Here is a 20,064-nt window from a genome sequence, read left to right on the forward strand (position 1 = left end):
CTCCACGGTTGCGCTGGGCGTGCTTCCGTGCCGCCGTTGCCAGGGAAACCGTCCTGGCGTTCCTAGAATGGGAGCCCGCGCCGGGGCAACACAGCTGGACCTCCTTTCAGCGTTAGCAATAGGTGGAGCGCGGGCCAATCGGAAGAAGCCAGAGGGGCGGGGGCGCGGGCGGGCAGTGTCCGGGGAAGGCGGTCCCGCGGCCTCGCTCCCTGACTTCCGGGTCGCGGTGCTTGCAGGGAGGGCTCCGCGAGTAGCGTCGTTTCCGTTGCCGGCTTTTTGCAGTTGGGGAAACCGAGGCAGCGCCTGCTCCCCCTAGTTCTTCCGCTCCTGTCAGGTGGATGCTGTTTCTTTTCCTCTCGCCCTGCGCTGCTTCGGTGCGGCTGCGCTGAGAGTGCTCGGGCTGCGCGAGCCCCGCGGTGTTCCGCGGGGAATCTGCGGGGCGCCTGGGGCGGCCGGGCTTTGTGCAAGCCTTTCACTCCCACTCGCAGGCAGCGCGCGAGGGGGGCTTGGTGCAGCGACTCCCCGAGGTCTGGGGTGCTCAGACGCCGCGAGGCTTGCGTTCTCTCCGCTTGGCAATTCTGTTTCTTTTGTCCTGATGAGCGCGGATTAGGCGGATTCATTTTAAAGATCCAGATCAGCCCAGCTGTGTTATATGCACTGTTTCTGCACTGACCTGCGGTGATTTCGAATTTGACAGCCCCTCAGGCCCAAGTCCAGAGATGACGTGTCTGTGGGAATGTTTAAGGCAGAAAGGATGAGCATTTTTGTTTAAGTATCTTCCCCTCACTTGCATCTCCCTCTCCCCTTCATTAAGAAGCTGATGATTTTTCTTATGACCTAAGATCCAGTTTACTGAGTGTGTAGTGTTTTTTTTTTTTTTAAACTCCTATTGCATTTCTACCCTTCACCTATTGAACGGAAAATCACGAGTTAGCTAGAGTGTGACATACTCCGTGTTAACTTGTATACTACAATTTGTAAGCCTTATGTAGTGTTTTTATTTGCTGGCATCACCTTACTGGAACAGCTGTAACGACTTATCCACAAGGGTTAAAAAGAGCTTATTCCTAAAAAAAACAAATCTGATGTTTGGTGTATTTTAATTGTTGCTTTGTTGGGGTCCTCTTGTTCTTGAACTGTAGAGCCCCAGTTTTCAAAGAATGAGAAATTAGAATAGGAAACTAAGATAACGAAATACAACTATTTTTAGCAAAAAAGTGCAGACCATTCTATTATTCTTTCAGGCCATTAAATAGCTTGACTAAGTAAGTTACGATTTTACAGTTTTTAAAAAAGTGATAAATTGACCATTTGGCCAGCCATCAGTTAATCTAAATGGTATGTATTATACCTGTTATTGTTTTTGTAGATGCCTAAACACTATCACAAAACAGACAATGGAATAATAGATTTTAATGTCATTTGAGATTTGATCAGATGGATAAACTGATGTTTTTAAGTTTAAAATTCAATTTAAAGTCACTAAGCTTGTCTTATATATTTCCTCTTCCAGGAAAAATGTTTATTTCTTTGTGGGAGTTCTTCTATGGGCACTTTTTTCGATTTTGGATGAAATGGCTCTTACGACAGATGACTGGAAAGTGTGAATTGCAGCGAATTTTTGATACCTATGTAGGTGCACAGAGGACACACAGGATAGGTAATGTAATTCACAAAAGAAAAATTGGCAACTAATACAAATTTAACTCTGAATATTTTTTCTCAATAGTCACAGTGACAGATGTACTCCTTGTGTATCCTGATTAAGTCATTTAAACTGAGTCTCACTTTGAATCCTTCCAGCTCTAAAATTGTATGACTTTATGGAAAAAGAAAGTGATTATTTGATTCTTTATGTGTGTGAAGGATTATCTTCTCTGGCTCCTTAAATTTATCAGTTGTTCCTTAGAGTATAGTTGGAACTTGTTTTCTAGGGAAAAATTTCTATATTTATATAAACCCGTTGAAATTTTCACTCAAAGGGATGGGAAGAATAATTGATCTAGATCCATTTTTATACTTAGCATCCTTCGTCGTCTTTCAATTTCTTATTTAATTGCTTTATGGAAGGACAGTAATTAGCCAATGGTCCCTAGGAAAGATTATTAGACTCAAAATCCTCATTGTTCAATACTGTAGCCAGTAGCCAAATATATTGAGCACTTGAAATGTTGCTAGTGTGAATTGAAATGTGCTATAAGTGTGTGATTACACTGGATTTCAAAGGCTATAAGAAAAAAGAGTGTAAAAATGTCTCATTGTTTATATCCATTGTGTATAGAAATGATAATATTTTGGATATGTTGGGTTTAAATGTATTAAAATTAATTTTATCTGTTTCTTTTTACTCTAATGTGGCTATAGACGATTTTAAAGTACACATGTGGCTCACATTTTGGCTTGTATTATATTTCTGTTGAACAGTGCTGCTCTGTTACCCTCTAAAATACATCAGTTTTTCAATGCTTAATTGAAAATATTGCTCTAGATTAGAACAGAGATGAATAAGAAATGTGGTGTGAAGTCACTTCTTTTCAGAGAGGGTAGGGAAGGCCAGGCAACTGCTGTAGCTCGTGCTCACTGTGTTAAATAGAAACTAGTGAATTAACCAGATCTCCTTTTGTGTTGATCAAGTGTGCTTCTACTAAGAAACCAACCCCTGTAAGTTTGGGGGAGTGGGGTGTTGGCAATTGGAACAAGTATCCAAGACAACATTGGAAGAATGACAGACAGAAGCTGCCTCACGGCAGCTGAATGATTAAGTTTAATTACTTTCCTAGTTTTCTTACAACTCTGTGGCCAACTTAAATTATTGCCTGCCTTTTTGATTTGCCCCTTTGTACTCAGAACAAAGTACATCTTGATAAGAATCTCTGCAGGCTGTATGAGTTGGTGTTTTAAAGTGTAGGAGAAGAACATATGTTAAGGCTTTGTGGCAAAAGCATTTTTCTTGAATTTTTCAAATTGCTGAGAAAAAGGAGACTATTAGTAAATGTATCAGAAAAAATGTTAAACTAGACCAAGAAAAATGTTCTTGTGGTTCTTGAAACAGAAACCAAGAATGGAAAAGCTATTTTGCTGTTTGTCTGTTTAAAGGATAGTTAGCCAAATAATCTAAAGTCTTTGCTCCTTTGTTTTATAATTCAGTTGCTATCACATCAAATCTAAACATTTACTCAGTAAGGCTAACAAATGAAGAAAATGTAGAGAACACTCTCACAGTAGTCTTAAAATGAGTTTGAGGGGCCTGGGCTGTTCTGAGGCAGGCGCAAATGAATTTGAGGTGGTTGGTAGACACTTTAGGGGTCTACACGGAAACAGATGACCCCAGGTAATGAGGTTGGCATCACCTCCTTTGGCTTGTTTTTTTGTTATTATTTTGGAGTATTACAGGGATACAAACACTTTGGTTACATAAATTGCCTTTGCACGATGCAAGTCAGAGCTTCAAGCATGCCCATCCCCGAAACAGTGCCCACCACTCCCATTAAGTGTGAATTTACCCATCCCCCCTCCCTCCTCCTCCCCTACTTCCCACTTGCCCAACACCCGATGAATGTTACTTCCCATAAGTGCACATTAGTGTTGATCAATTAATACCAATTTAATGGTGAGTACATGTGGTGTTTGTTTTTCCATTCTTGTGATACTTCACTTAGAAGAACAGGCTCCAGCTCCATCGAGGGTAATACAATAGATAGTTCACCATTTTTTTATGACTGAGTAGTAATCTATGGTATACATATACCACATTTTATTAATCCACTCACGTATTGAAGGCATTTGGGTTGTTTCCACATCTTTGCAATTGTAAATTGTGATGCTATAAACATTCTAGTGCAGATGTCTTTTTTATAGAATGTCTTTGTTTCCTTTGGGTAAATACCCAGTAGTGGGATTGCTGGATCAAATGGTACTTCTACTTTTAGTTCTTTGAGGTATCTCCATACTACTTTCCATAGAGGAGGTACTAGTTTTCAGTCCCACCAGCAGTGTATGAGTGTTCCTATTGCTCTGCATCCATGCCAGCATTTGTTTGGGGACTTTGATAAAAGCCATTCTCACTGGAGTTAAGTGATACCTCACTGTGGTTTTGATTTGCATTTTCCTGATGATGAGAGATGTTGAGCATTTTTTTTATGTTTCTTGGCCATTTATCTTCTTTTGAAAAGTTTCTGTTCATGTCCTTTGCCCACTTTTTAGTGAGGTGTTTGATTTTTTTCTTGCCAGTTTTCCTGAGTTCCATATAGATTCTAGTTATCTACCCTTTATCGGATGTTTAGCATCCAAATATTTTCCCCCATTCTGTAGGTTGTTTATTTGCTCTAATGATAGTTTCCTTGGCTGTGTAGAAGCTTTTTAATTTGATCAGGTTCCATTTATTTATTTTTGTTGTTGCTGTGATTGCTTTCAGGGTCTTCATAAATTCTTTGCTAGGATGATGTCTGTAAGAGTTTTTCCAACATTTTTTTTCTAGAATTCCTATGGTTTCATGCATTAGGTTTAAGTTTGTTATCCATTGTGAGTTGATTTTTGTGAGAGGTGAGAGGTGCAGATACTGTTTCAGTCTTCTACATGTGGCTATCCAATTTTCCCAGCACCATTTATAGAATAGGGATTCTTTCCCCCAGTGTATGTTTTTGTCCGCTTTGTCAAACATCATTTTTCACAGATCTAGAAAAAATAATTCTATGCTTCATATGGAACTAGAGAAGACCCCGTATAACCAAAGCAATCTTAAGCAAAAACAACAAATTGGGAGATATCAATTTACCAGACTTCAAGCTATACCACAAAGCTATAGTAACCAAAACAGCATGGTACTGGCACAAGAACAGAGACATAGACCAATGTAACAGGACTGAGAAGCCAGATGTAAAACCGTCCTCATATAGCCATGTGATCTTTGACTTCTTTGGCTTGTTGTGTTGTGCTTGGTTGAGGTCTTTGGAATCATATCTACTCCATACTGTAAGATTAAACTTCGAAATGTTTGCTGTGTTATTCATGTAGAAATTATATCTCCTGTTACTGTTAAACTAATTTACTACTAGTTTGATATTTTTGCTATTTATTTATGAAGTAATTCACAAATAGCATGTAAATGATAACATTTTTTTTTATTCCAGAAAATTCCTTGACATACTCCAAGAATAAGGTAGGATCATATTAATGTGATAATTCTAGAAAATTTAACTTGGACATACTTTTCCTTTAAAGGAATGTTTCAATTTTAGAATTATTTTTAGTGTCCTACTAGAAGAGTTTTGGCTATAAAGAGCATTGAGTGAAATTTTTCCCCTGTAGAAGTACTATTCTGTTTTCAAAACATTTTCTCTGGGGGTGATTTTCATGCACAAAGAAGGTATTTGAATCATTAGTCCTGAGTGTTCTGAAGTTTTACTTATTTATTTTGCCTTCGGAGTTGATTGCTTTGGGGAAAGCCAGATCTTAGGGTGAAAGCCTTCTCTTAGACTGTGTCTTCAGGATAGATTATGAGAGAGAAAAACAAGTAACTTTGCATAGTTAGAGAAAATCCTGGGTCACGTTCCTTTTGAGCCAAAATGAGTCATAATTCATGCTGTATATTAGTGAGCTTTTGCTCACACTATTGTAACACACTATTAAAAAATCTCAGGGGCATAAAACAATATGTTATTTCTTGCTTATGTGTCTGTGGGTCAGCTGGAAATGTTCTTCCTCAAGCTGGTGCCAAGTTCAGGTCTATTCCATTTGTCTCATCTGGGATCCAGGTTTGTGGGGATTAGGGGGTAGTGGGTAGCTGCTGAATGTTCTCACAGTGGATAACTGAAGGCCCAACCACACAGACATATTTTAAGTCTGTGTTTGTCCTATTTATCAGCATCCCATTGATTAAAACAAGTTAAGTGGCCCAGCCTAAGTCAAGGGGTGGAGAAACTTGTTATACCCACCATAAGGCCATGGTAGGCAGGTGGGTATATAATTCAATTACAGGGAAGTGAAAAAATTGGGACCAATAATTCAGACTACCACATACTGTTACTTGCCTCTAGTATTTCACAGTTTGTTCTATATGTAGATTATATGGTATAGCAAAGATAGAATATGGGTCATCTAATCTAGACAATTATTTGAAATAGACCACAACCAACATTAAACAACAAGGAATAGAATAGAAAATATTTAGAAATCATTGGGCACAATAAGGTTAAATATTGTTTTAGGAAATTTTTATTTTGGTTATGTATGTTTGTGTACAACTCTATGTATTTTAGATATCCACATGGATGTTTGTACTTGGTCATGATGTAAAATGTGGATCAAGGTCAAAAAATGTTGACTTGTTACTGGATAGTGATATTGATATGTTACTGATTAATGCCAGAAACGAATCGGACCTAATTGAGCATTGCAAGTGTATCTGTTAGGTCCTAGAGCAGTGGTCCCAAGCTTTTTGGCACTAGGGACCGATTTCATAGAGGACAGTTTTTCCACGGATGGAGATGGGGGGCATGGGGGAATGGATAGTTTCAAGATGATTCAAGCACATTGCATTTATTGTGCAGTCAAACCTCTCTGCTAGTGATACTCTGTATTTGTAGCCACTCTCTGGCGCTAGCATCATCGCCTCAGCTCCATCTTAGATCATCAGGCATTAGATTCTCATAAGGAGCGCACACCCTAGATCCTTCCTATATCCTTCGCATGCGCAGTTTACAGTAGGGTTCATGCTCCTATGAGAATGTAATGCTGAGAATCTCATGCTGCTGCTGATCTGACAGGAGGCGGAGCTTATGTGGTGATGCAAGCGATGGGGAGTGGCTGTAAATACAGATGCAGCTTTGCTAGCTTGCTCACCTCCTGCTGTGTGGCCTGGTTCCTAACAGGCCACAGAGCCACAGACCATACCAGTTCTGGCCAGGGGGTTGGGGACTGCAGTCCTAGAGTGACCTATAAAATAGGGGTTTACTGACTTAATTACACTCTTTTCTTATGAACAGTCTATTCAAGAATAACTCATCCATAATGAATATTGGAGGGAGAAGTCCAGAGCTCTCCTCTTTTGTTCAGAAGTATTAGAGAGTAATTAATACATTGTTTTAAAATGAGGATGCAAGGGTCCAGAAAGGTGACAAGTTCTGGTTCTAAAAACTTATTTGTATCTTATCCACCCATATAGTTCTTTTAATTGAAACTTGGGATGCAGTTTCCCAAAGTAACAATATCATAAATTGTAGCAGATGTACTTGGAAAAGTATTATATTTTAAATATATTACAAGAGTAGTTCTTGAGCATGCATCAGAATCTCCAGGAGGCTTGTGAAAACACAGATTACTGTGCCCCACCTCCAGAATTTCTGATTTGGTTCTGATTGCATTTCTGACATTTTCCCAGCTGCTTTGCTGTTCCTGCTGGTCAGGGACGGTACTTTGAGGATCATTGTATTAGTATGCTTTTGGGGGACTGTTAATCATAACTGCTGTAACTTTGTTTCAATAGGTAAGGGCATGTACATTTTCCAAACTGACCTTAAACAAGTTGTGCTTTGAGATGTCGTAAGTTTGGAACTATTTGGGTGCTGAACCCTCTAGAATGAATTGTCTCATGAAACATGTTTTTTCTTTTGTCCTTGAAATTGTAAAGGGAATAAAACCATAACTAAGTTCTTTACATAATACCCTCAGTCCCAGCCTCTCTCCCTAGTTCTTCAGGAGTATATCCCTTCAAATGCTTTGACATCTCTCTTCTTAGAAGTTTACCAGCATTATCACTGCTGTTCACTAAAACTCCATCTGGCCCTCTTCATTGCTCTCTGATTTCACCTATTACTACTCTTGCTGTCATCAGCATTGTTCTACCTGTTATTTTTCAAACCCATCAGCATGCTCTTGCCTTAGGGCCTTTGTGCTGGTTCTTCTTTTGAAGCAGAAAATGCTTCCTCCAGTTAAAAGCTTAGCTCACTTCCTCATTTTCAGGCATTTATTCAGTTATGACATTCTATAGGACACTTTGCCTGAGCACTCTCTACTTAAAATTGCACTCCTCTCCCTATCCTCTTTCCTTAGTAGTTTCACCATGGCGTGGACCACCATCTAACATACTACATATTTTACTTAGGTATTTTTCCATTCCCTCCTGCCAAATAGAAAAAAGGGTAGTGTTTCTTTTGTTCACTGACATTTCTCTAGCATTTCCATCAATGCCCGGAATGTGATAAGGACTCTAAATATTTATTGAGTGAATGAATAAATAAATGAGAAATATGAAAGGATAAAGAGTAGTAAGTGAAAATTTCTTTTTCTCAAAATAGTCTGTGGCATTTCTTTCATTTATTATTTCACTGAAGAGGTTCTGGAACTGGAAACTCAGTATTATTTATATCAATGTAACTATTATTATTATAATTGATTGTAACAGTTTTGGTCACAGAATTTATTAATGGAATTTTATGTGTGCCAAAATTTTGCCAAACTTAAGTGGAACAGTGGATAAGATGTTACTTTTAAGAACTCTAGTGCCTCTCTTAGATCATTCAAGGACTTGAATGATTACCATATGTTCAGCATTCCACCACGTTCTTTGGGATACACAAAAGAAGTAAAGGCTGATATTGAATATAACCATAAATAGGAGTTTAGAGAAGGAAGAGGTAAATATGGACTAGAGTATTTGGGGACTTTTGGGTTTATTTTGCATTTTAATATCTACTTCGTAAAGTTGATTAAATGCCTCAAAACTTCTTTTTCATCTCTAAGGGATTTTTCTCATTCAGCTTTCTTTCATTTAAATAGGTATTACAGAGGGCAACACGTGTTGTTGAGAGTGAAGTGGACAAATGTGTAGAAGATATAATGAAGGAAAAGAATATTAACCCTGAGAAGGATTCCAGGTGTGCTGTTTTTACATTATTCTCTTTTTTGTTACGCATTTATAGCCTGTGAAATGTAGAGATCACACACAGTTGTAACACTTCAGAGCTGAATGCTTTGTGGAGATCATCTGATTCAACCTTCTCACCTCACTAGATGAGCAATCAAAGCCCAGAGAGGTGAGTGACAGAGGCAGGACTGGAACCTGTATCTCTGGGTTCCCAGTACTGTAGTAAGGCCAGGGTGCCATCTGCCTTCTTCAAGGTAACTTAACATTACTTTCCCAAGGTTAAATAACTTTGGCTACTCTTTTTTGTCCTTCAAAATCAGGTTCCTTATATCCTCCTCCAGGAAGGTCTTCTCTGGCTCTTCCATCTGAGTTAGCTGCCTTGCTTTGGGCTCTCACAGAGCTGTCACACCATTTTTAACCTGTTGTACTATAGTCAGTGATTAACACTTGTCCTTTCCCCAATAAATTCTAAGTTCCATAAGAGGAGAGACTTGCTCCATTTTTGTGTTCCTAGCACTAGCATATTGGCATAGTGTTTAGCCTTTTTTCCTTCATTCAGCATTTCCTATATAAATATAGAGGAGCTAACAATTTATTTCAGCTGAGACAGGGAAGAGTCTAGGAGGGAACTATGAGAATAGTTCCAGAAAAGAGGTGACATTTGAGCTAGACCTTGATGAATGGGTAAAGGAATGGTGCCAGCAAGGTACAGTGACAGAAGTAGTTGTGTTTCTGGGAATGACAAGGAGTCCTTTGTGGCTGGAGCATTGAATACAAGCAGAGCTGTGGTTGGAGAAGAGAGTGGAGTGCTAGACTGATGTATTGCAGAGTCTTGCATACCATACTGAGGGATTTAGATGTTATCCTTTGATATTTAAGCAAACAAGCCACATTATCAGGTATGTATTTTAGGAAGATCTAGGGTGCATTTGGGGATGTAGGAGGCTGGTAGAGGGAGTAAAGAACAGTTAGGAAACTCTTGAGTCATTCTGGCAAGAAATGACAGAGCCATAAATATAGCAGGGGAAATAGTGATATGAAGATTGCTTTGAGGGACATTTCAGTACTCCCGTAATATTCTGAAATAAAAACAAACAGAATAAGGGCTTGGGGACTGTTTTTGACTACTTTTGACTATTGTTGATGGAGAGAGGTGGGTCCAAATTCAGAGTTGTCTAGCTTGGAGACCTAATGATTAGTGATGTCATAAATATATTTAGAGACTTGCTTAAGAGCATGTTTCTTCAGGGAAGTTAAGCTGTTGTATTTAGGAGAACTGAGATAACCTATTATGGAATATTTGTTTTATACACACTTGGAAAATTAGGTCTATTGGTGATATTTGGCAATAAAGATTTAAGAATATATGGGATTAGAGAAAACGTGAAAAGAAGAAGAGGACAAATCCTTAGAATTGCAAAGTTTGCCATTCCTCCCATGTCTTGCCCTTTTTCTAGGTTCTATATCCTATGTAATATTTTGTTCTGTGTTTAAGGAGGCTCTTGGTACATCTTATATTAAACTGAAAGCCAAAGAAATGCTTTCTAAATAGACACATGAACCATAAGCTATGGAAAGCATTACTTTATTGCAATAAGAAGGTATGATTTTAAAAAATAATTTTATCGTTTTCAGTTTTAAAATCTGCATGAGGACATGCTTACTGCAGATAACTGGTTATAAACAGCTCTATTTGGATGTAGAAAGTGTGAGGAAAAGACCATATGATTCTGATAATCTGCAACATGAAGAGCTTCTCCTGAAGGTGAATTTTTGTTTTCTTTATTTGGAGTTGTTGAACTCTAGAAAAATAAATCAGGCTTAAGCTGAGTAAGGTCTGTGTGCAAATTCTAGAAGCTTATATATAAAGCCATCCAGTTTCTTTGCCCCTTAGAGAAATTTATTATATTGAATTTCATTGATATGGAAATATTTTTAATTATTTTTATATAATTTCTGATAAGCATTATTAAAATATATTGAAATAAATATTTTAATGCTAATCTAAAATAAATTATACATTTATAAGGGGAGATCTTTTCAGTCAAGAAGTATATGTCTGCAAGCTTTAGATTTTCCTGCTACTTTAGACATTTTTTTCAGCTGCTCTCAAATTGTTAACGTGGACATCCCTTTTCAGATTATTATGTCAGATCTTTTGGGATTTATGGATATTAATGCCACAATAGATTTAAACATTAAGAAAGTAAAAATTTAGAATTAGAATTTTCCTATTTCTTATTTCTGAAGTATAAATGCATAAGACCAATGAGGTGCCAAAATTAAAAAATATTAGACCTAGGGTGAACTTTATAGATCATCTAGTACTGTAGAAAGAAACATTGATGATATCTAAGTAACGGTAAGAGATGCAAGTTTTAAAACAATAAACCTTTTTTTTAGGAAAAGTATAAAATATACACTTCACCTAATTGTAAAATTAAAATAAAACTTGGTATAGTTAAACGAGGATAATAAAAATACATATCTCAAAGGGCTGTTGCGTGGATTGAATTTTTATACTTAGAATGTTTAAAATAGTGCCTGGCACTCACTGAGGATTAACTGCTATTTCAATCCTCCTCCTTACCATTTTTCTCTGAATTTCAGACTCTTGCTACACAATACCTTCCCTTTTTGAAGGGCTAAGGTACAAATCTTAGCATTCTGGTCAAGGGAATTTTTACCATGGTGATCCACTGTGAAATTCAGTTCTAGAGGTGGAGAGCTAGTTGCTGGCAGTGACTAACCCAGCCACCACCAAAGAGCTATGTAATTCGTGTTGCTTTAAGTATAGTCCAAAGATCACCTTCACTAGAGTTAACTAGTGTTATGTATGTATTATAGATTCCAAAGCTCCACCTTACTCTTATGAAAATAGACTCTCCAGGGGTAGAACCCAGAAATTTGGTGTTATGCATATTAAATTTTGAGTATTAGTAGTTTTACACTGTGGCTCTCACCACATCACCAAGGCCTTATTGTTGACATACTCAGACTCCTTGCTGAATTCATGGGGAGATGCTACTGTGAAAAAATCACATGTATTGGTAATAAAAGTAGGAACCAGGTGAAACCTAATCTAATGATTGGATTTGCTTCAGAGCCAGAGTTGACCCTGTAAAGCGAGGTCACAGGTCTTCACATTTTATTTTAGGTAACAGGATACTCCTTTCGTTATGAGTTCTTTACTCAACAATGCCTGAAATGGTAGTGAAATGGAAAAAAAATGCAAGTATTTCTGTTTTGCAAATTTTCACAATCTCTTTTTAATCAACTTCTGTAAGTCTCTTTTATTTGATGACTTGTGGTGTTCAATTTAGAAAATGACTAAATTTTCTTAACTTTGTTTTGCATTGATTAGTTTGTTGGTATCTGATATTTGATAGCTGTTCTTAAATCCTCATTCTTAAAGATCTTTATTTTAAAACCAGTCATATTATTTTTTTCTTTTAAAACTGAAAATTTGTAAAATAATGATTATATAGGTTGTAATACAGTATCATTTCTGCACAATCTCCTCCCTCAGGCCTGTTTTCCTTTTTCTGATTAAGGACTAATCTCCTACCCTAATAATAGAGCCTGTTTAAGTATACAGTGCTTGAAGCAAGGGCCAAGTGCCTGAAATACTGTGTTCTTCTCAAGCAGTTTACCACTTCTGGTATATATATGTTAATTAGTAAATAAAAACATCTCATTGTTTTAGATTTCTGTGTATTATTTGTTACCTTTTCCAAATCTATGCTTTATATCAATCTCGCTCTTGCTCAGGCTGGTTTCAAACCCCTGGCTTCGAGCAATCTCAGCTTCCCAAAGTGCTAGGATTAGAGGCATGAGCCACCTAGCCGGGCCTATACCAATCTTTTTAATTGGAATAAATATGCTACATTTTGGGGGAAAATGGAAAAGTTTTCTAACATATTTTTAAAAATTAGTCTTTGTTGAACCTGTGTTTTGTCTATAAAAGTTGTTTCATTGAAAGCATTCAGTTACTAGTTATACAAGCTATGAAAAGGAAAATGTCTTGGTAAATTAAGAACATCACTATTATTTGTAATATGGAAGCTTGTTTGTACAGCTTTGGAATCTTCTAATGCCAACGAAAAAGTTGAAGGCTAGAATCTCCAAGCAGTGGGCTGACATTGGTTTCCAGGGTGATGATCCCAAAACAGACTTCAGAGGCATGGGCATACTAGGATTAATCAATCTTGTGTAAGTGCAAATAAACTTTCTTTTCTTCTCTAAATGAAATTACATGGAATCTCCAATCTAGTTAAATTCTAATAAGAATTGATCTAGCTGTTTCAGACTACCTCTGAATTTTAATAGCTTCAGTGCAAGAAGTATTTGCTAATGTGCTGGCAACTATATGAAGACATTGGGAATACACCTGTGTGTGTGATGTCTTTACTTACCAATGCTTTCCTCTTTTTTTGTCTTTCTGACCTCCAGTCTAATACCTCTTAAAGAATTATGTACACTCTTTCTTACTGTTTTTATCCTCTTCTTCTCTCTGGGCTCTCTGATCCCGTTTTGGGAAATGTAAACAGGTAAGATGATAAAGTCTCTTCACATGTATTCTTCACCACCTGTGACAACTGATCTGAACCCCTGACCTTTCATGTAGGCTACTATGTGGACTCTGTCTCCTTTATCTTCTTTAATACTTACGAGTAGGTACATGTATGAAATCCCAAACTGTGTAACTCAAGTAATAATTGATAGCCTGGAAGATTAATTTCCTCCTATAAGGATATGCAAATGTACAGATTCTAGTCTATGAACTGTGATTTACAGACTATAAAATGTCTGGAATAGGAAGCCTAACCATTAAAGTTTAGATAATTCTTACTGTGAAAAAATTAATCCTGAAATTAAGCTTAATTAGGTTAATATTGAGAAAAAGCAGGTCAATATGGATAAGGCTATTTTGGGGAAGATAGAAGACATTATGGTAGGGTTTCAATAGGTACAATTTTTTCTAGTTACAAAAGTATTTAATTTTCTGTAATACCTAAATATATAAGCATTAAAGTTTCTTATAATAATTCTACTTCCCAGAGATAAACAACACTGTAATCTTAAAAAAATATTAATTACAAAAAATAATTTCTCGGTGCTGGCCAGAAGGGAATTGAATTTAGCTTAAAGTTTAAATAATTTAATAGGATTTGATTCCAGGCTGTCGTTAAAGATTCTGATAGACCTTTATATGACTTACAGATAATTTCACTCTATTTAAGGCCAGTATCAACTGATTTGAAAAATGGCCAGGATTCACATATATTAGTAACTATTTGATGGCTGTAATAGTGTTTATTGTTTTGTGTATAGAGCTATGATACTTCAGGACCAAGTATATAGTCAAGGAACAGGCAAGCTGTTAAAAATACCCCTATGTAATTTATTTTTTAAAATTTCTTGGCCTTTGTCTGTAATCTCTTGAGATATTTTCTTGCTTTGAAGTATAGCTGGTAGTTTGATAAGTAATGAGACTTTGGGTAAATGAATGCTGAGGCAGGTATAGAAGAAAGAATGTTTTACAGGGAATGAATTCAAGAGAGACTGAAGAAATCTGAATAAGTGAACGAATAGAAACAGCAAAGTAGAAGAATGTGCAAGTTAAGGTCAAAAATGTATGTAGGAAGGGAGGGAAGGAGTAGGAAGGAAGGAGAAGGAAAAAAGGAAGGAAGGAACTCAATGCAGATTATTGTAAAGAATAGTTTTCCTTATTGCACAGATTTTTTTTTTTTACCATTAGATACTGTTAAGATAGGGGTTAACTAAGTAAATTCAGCAAGGAAATTAAAAGTTGCTCTGTATTACCGAGTGAATATTTTAAGAATAGTTTGACTGTTAAAATGTAACACTGAATTATATTAGAAGTAGTATGTACAAAAATCAAATATAAATATAAATAGTCTATTAAGGGCATTTTAGAACCAATCCAGAGATAAAGTAGAAAAATTTGAGTGCTTTAAGAAAGCATTGCACTAAGCAGGACTATTTTTACTATTTTGAGTATCCCCTTTGAGGATCTGATGAAAACTGTGTATATTCTCTCTCCAGAAAATGTATACACAGAAAAATTTGCACATAATTTAAGGTGGTTCATAGATCCCCTTTCATTCATAAATGATCCTTCATTCATGGATTTCTAAGTTAACAGCCCCTGATGTGATGGATTGAGAATTAGAGCCAATGAAGAAAAAATGCAAGTGTATAGTATTATTCTATAGAAGAAAAAATAGAAGGGGAAGAGTTAGCTTTATGAAAATTTCAATGATTGTGTTCTCTAAATAAACCATAGAAATTTGTTTTTTATTTTACTTATCCTTACATCAACATCCACCTAGTCATCGTGTGTGTGTGTGTGTGTGTGTGTGTGTGTGTATGTACCTATACCAGTGCATTTTGAGGTGATCCAAAGGTCGAACAGATTTGGTCCCTTAACAACTCAAGGAATTTGTGTTAATATAGGCCAAAGGGATGTATGTGCCTACAAATAGACATTTAAATACATTTCTCCTATACCTGCTAATACTTCTGTTTTATGGCCGTTATTTTAGTTATACCACTGATCAAGGAGGTTTTCTTGGTGCAAAAGAAAGATATTGGCTTTGATTGCACCAAAAATAGCATTAAACAATACAGACATAAGTTGTAGTAGAAGGAATAAGCCTAGGTGAAAGGAAGAGTGTCCTAACAGGCACATGTTGACTATTTTATAGAAATAAAACTAAAACAAGTAAGCAAAAAGAACTCTACATAGAGTTTTTTTTTTTTTAATTAATAATTAGGTAGGCAATCTCTTTTTAGATAATCTATTTGTTAAAATACTGTACAGTTTTACCAGGGGCTCATGTGGTATACTAGATAGGCCCAATAGCTTGGGATTGAATTTTGATTCAGAACCATTTGTGAATCACTGAAGTGATTTGAGATCAAAATGGAGATGATTGTGGCAGTACCAGGACTATTATTTTGAAAGTGGCTTTTTGAATTGGTTCTGGATATCTTAAATTTGAGTAATGTGTGTTCATTTCACTATTTTTCTTAAACTTTTTTAGGTATTTCAGTGAAAATTACACCAGTGAAGCTCATAAGATTCTTTCCCGTTCAAATCATCCAAAACTAGGGTAAGCTGGATATATTAAACTGTAATCTCTTGAATTTAAGGTGATTAGGTGATTAGATAAATTTGAAGGTATTTCTTAAGACGAGATTATTTAATTAATAAGGACTTGATAAAGGATATTATATTACATATGTTATTTTAAAGGAAAAATGTTATCATAAACCAGTTTTGTATGTATTTCAATATATTTTTTAACCACAAGATACAGTTTATAAAATGAAGGTAAGGACATTTATAAAATTTTTTTGAGAAATAGATCTGAAAATAGGAATAGGAAATAGCTTTGAAATAGGAATCAGAAAATGGGAAGTAGCTTTGAAAATTGTAAGATGAAATGCAAATTGAGGTCATATTATTAGCTTTATCATTATTTTATTTTTATATTCTCATGATATCTAATCTTTCGAAAAACATAGTAACAATGTTAGATCATAAAAATAAATACCCTGATAATAGAGAAGAAAATAACATTATCCAGTGTATATTTTAGAAATCATTGAGATTTGGTGTATATAGTTCTCCCCCTTCTTTATTTTTTTAAGAATTCTAGTTTTAGGTATCATATGAACATAGCTTTATTTTTATTTCTTAGATTATATCTGGAAAATCAATGGCCTATAAAAAAGAACTTCTGGATCCATTCTGGTTTATTTTTCTTACTATGTAGAGATTTTTATAAAATTCATACTATGTTAGAAATGAAACAATGTCACTTTTTACTAATTCCTAACATAATTTTAAATTTATTTTATGAGCAATTTGGCTAGCTGGTATAACTGGTAATGTTTCTGACATAGGTATTCTTATGCAATAGTTGGAATCAATCTTACAGAGATGGCTTATAGCTTACTGAAGAGTGAAGCTTTAAAGTTTCATCTCTACAACTTGGTTCCTGGTATACCAACAATGGAACACTTTCATCAGTTTTATTGTGAGTATTAAAGTGAGTTAAAACTAAATCTAAGAGAACTCTTAAACCATTTGGAAGGTATAATATATATCTTAATCTGTTAATAATACCTCTATGAAGTATATAATTTATGTTTATCATTTTATTATTTAAGATCTTTGAAAAACAGGAAAATAGTGGCAGATGGGTCCCCAAGAGTATTTTGTACTTCAGTTTTTAAATTTGCTGATAAATTTAATGAGAGTTTTTCACATGCAGGCAAATTTAGGATTTAGTTTTTCTGTGGGCATTCATTTCCCAGTAAACTACAAAATGAATATTCCTTGGTTAATGACTGCTGTTGAGTCAAGCAATTTACTGTATTTAAATAAATACAGGAGGGTGGTAGATAGGAAAGCTGTACAAAATGACCTCTGTCCTGTATTTTTTCCCGAAAACCGTAACTTGAGGATTTTGGAGTACTGTGCCCATCCTGTAGGGGTGAGGGAAAGCTTGCCCTTTCCCTGGAAAGCTCACTGAAAGATCAACTCACAATTAAGGCAGATTAATATGAGAAAGTTTTATTTACCAACACCATGCACATGGGGAGAATCACATAGTGATTACCCCGTATCCTAGTGAAGTTCAGGTATTTTTATACAAGTACAAGTAATTCTGTTTAGGGTGACAAATGGTGCTAGGGAGGACAAATGGATGTAGGAGACAGATTGACTTGTAAATGATTCTCTTTGCAAATTAGACTGAGAGACAGATATTATGTTTAAAATAATATGGGCCCAGTCTACTTGCATACTTGATCTTCTTTCCTGGAATATATTGGGATAACAGGGAGAGGAAGGGAAGTCAATTGCTCCTTTTGATCTTTTAATCAGGCCAATCCAGCTTATTCAGATAAAGGGGAAACCCCTTCCAATGCTTTCTGATCTCCAATGGCCTTTAATTCAAAATATTCTTTACACCAAAGAATCATCTTTTGGGGTGAATTTTCCTGAGCTCCTTCACTCCCTTCTTAAAAAGCCTTTTAGGAGGGGCAATGAGATTCTGATGAAAACAGAAGTCCAGTTTATAACACAGTAGAGACTGCTTACAAACTATGTGATTTGGGCACATCATTTAACCTCTCTGCACCTGTTTCTTCCTCAGTAAAATGGAAATAATGACATAGTTCTTGCATCATAGGGTTGCTGTGAGAGTAAATGAGTGCACAATGAGCACAATAGAAGTATTATAAAAAATAATTAAATACATTTGATTGAATATAAAATAGGATTTAGGGTCTTTTTTTCTAATTTACATTTTGTTTTGTTTTTTAACGGCTTTATTATGGTATAACTGATATACAATAAACTACCCTATTGAAAAGTGTACAGCTTGGTAAATTTTAACATATATAGGCCCATCTCGGTGGCTCACGCCTGTAATCCTAACACTCTGGGAGGCTGGGGTGGGAGGATAGCTTGAGCTTATAAGTTTGAGACCAGCCTGAGCAAGAGCAAGACCCCGTCTCTAAAAAAAAAACGAAAAATAAAAATAACATATATATACAGTCATCAAACCATCTCTGTGATCTAAATGATGAATACACCCACCACGCCCAAAAGTTTCCTTATGCTCCTGTGTAGTCCATGCCTCTTACTCCTCCCCCACCATCCCTGGGCAGCCACAGATCTTTTTGTCACTATAGATGAGTTTGCATTTATTTCTAGGATTGTGTTTAAGAGGAATCATGCAGTATATACTGTTTTTTGTCTGGTTTCTTTCTGAATAATTTGTTATTAATACTTTGTATTAATAACTTGTATTAATACTTTTTAATGAAAACTTAAAAAATTTTTAATTTAAAACAAAATTTTTAAATTGGCTAATTATTTCTTTTTGTTGCTGAGTAGTAGTCTATCATATGCTACATGTTGTTTACCCATTCACTTACTGATAGACATTTGGATGTAGAGTGGTTTTAAATTCACATTTAAGTTCATATATATGTATGTGTGTGTGTATAAACTAAACCATGTTTAGTTTCTTGAAATACTTTTAACATTTTGGGGGTTAATTTGGCTACTGTAATTGAAAAACAAAAATATTAGCCTATTTAGTGTGCTCATTTTCTTTTGAAAAGATGCTGATAGTCCATTGAAAAAACTAGAATAACTCAGAAATCAAATGGAAAATAGCTTTCCTGTACTTTATCCTTGTCCAACATTTTCTCATTACTTTCATTTTTGTGCTTTAGGGGTTTCTGGGGATAACTTTTTTCCCTATGCTCAAGGTATCTTTTGAAACGACTACGTCTCTCAAGTTTGAGGGGTTTTATTGGTTTTTGAGACAAATGATAAATGTACACTAAATATTTTATTGAAATTATTTTGAACATGCAAAAATATTTCTTATGAATTTCCTCAGGTTTCTAATAATTTTAAGGTTATTTTTTATTATTCTATCCTAATATGGAATTTAAAGGATGGTTGTATACTTTATAAAAATGAGATGGTTTGAGTGTGATTTCCCTATTGAGGACTATGTGCTTTGTTTTTCTCTAACTGCAGGTTATCTTGTCTATGAATTTGACAAGTTTTGGTTTGAAGAAGAACCAGAAAGCATTATGTATTTCAATTTATATAGAGAGAAGTTTCACGAAAAGATTAAAGGACTCTTACTGGATTGTAATGTAGCACTTACTTTAAAAATATAAATCATCCATTGTATCTTCTATTTCTACCACATTTTGCACACACAACAGAATTTATATGTTGTAATAGAAATTATCTGATCAATTACACTCTTATATATATAATTTCCTACAAAAATATTTCAGAAATTCTATTTAAGAAAGCTAGTGGACAATCAGTGTATGTTTACAATTATTTATACACTGTTCTCCAAAGGTACCTTATCCTTCCAAAGATCCCCTCTGTAGAGTCACGTGAACAGTTTAGAACTTGGGACTTACCCCATTAAGTGTAAAAATATAAATCAGGTATTTGTATTAAATTGGTTGGTTAAAATGTGTAAAAAATCAGTTTTAATTGTTATGTGTTGTAGCTATCATGTTGATATCTTTTTCAAAGCTCTGGCTGTTTTTAATTTTCTTTGTCTTATTTTTATTTCTAGGTTAATTAACAGCAAGAGTAGTTCTTTATGGTTTTCTTTGCA

General features: G+C 35.5%; 1 protein-coding gene across 1 annotated transcript; it reads left to right on the plus strand.

The window, feature by feature from the left end:
* The first annotated feature begins 259 nt into the window (after positions 1-259).
* Positions 260-19,603, plus strand: ELMOD2 (ELMO domain containing 2). Its single transcript, XM_069493390.1, has 9 exons — positions 260-334; positions 1,514-1,660; positions 5,130-5,158; positions 8,776-8,873; positions 10,499-10,628; positions 12,942-13,075; positions 15,934-16,002; positions 16,799-16,932; positions 19,458-19,603. Exons 2-9 carry the CDS (start codon positions 1,519-1,521, stop codon positions 19,601-19,603), a joined length of 882 nt encoding a protein of 293 aa, XP_069349491.1. The 5' UTR covers positions 260-334; positions 1,514-1,518.
* Positions 19,604-20,064: the final 461 nt, after the last annotated feature.

Source organism: Eulemur rufifrons, chromosome 18 (assembly GCF_041146395.1).
Source record: "Eulemur rufifrons isolate Redbay chromosome 18, OSU_ERuf_1, whole genome shotgun sequence".
NCBI lineage: Eukaryota > Metazoa > Chordata > Mammalia > Primates > Lemuridae > Eulemur > Eulemur rufifrons.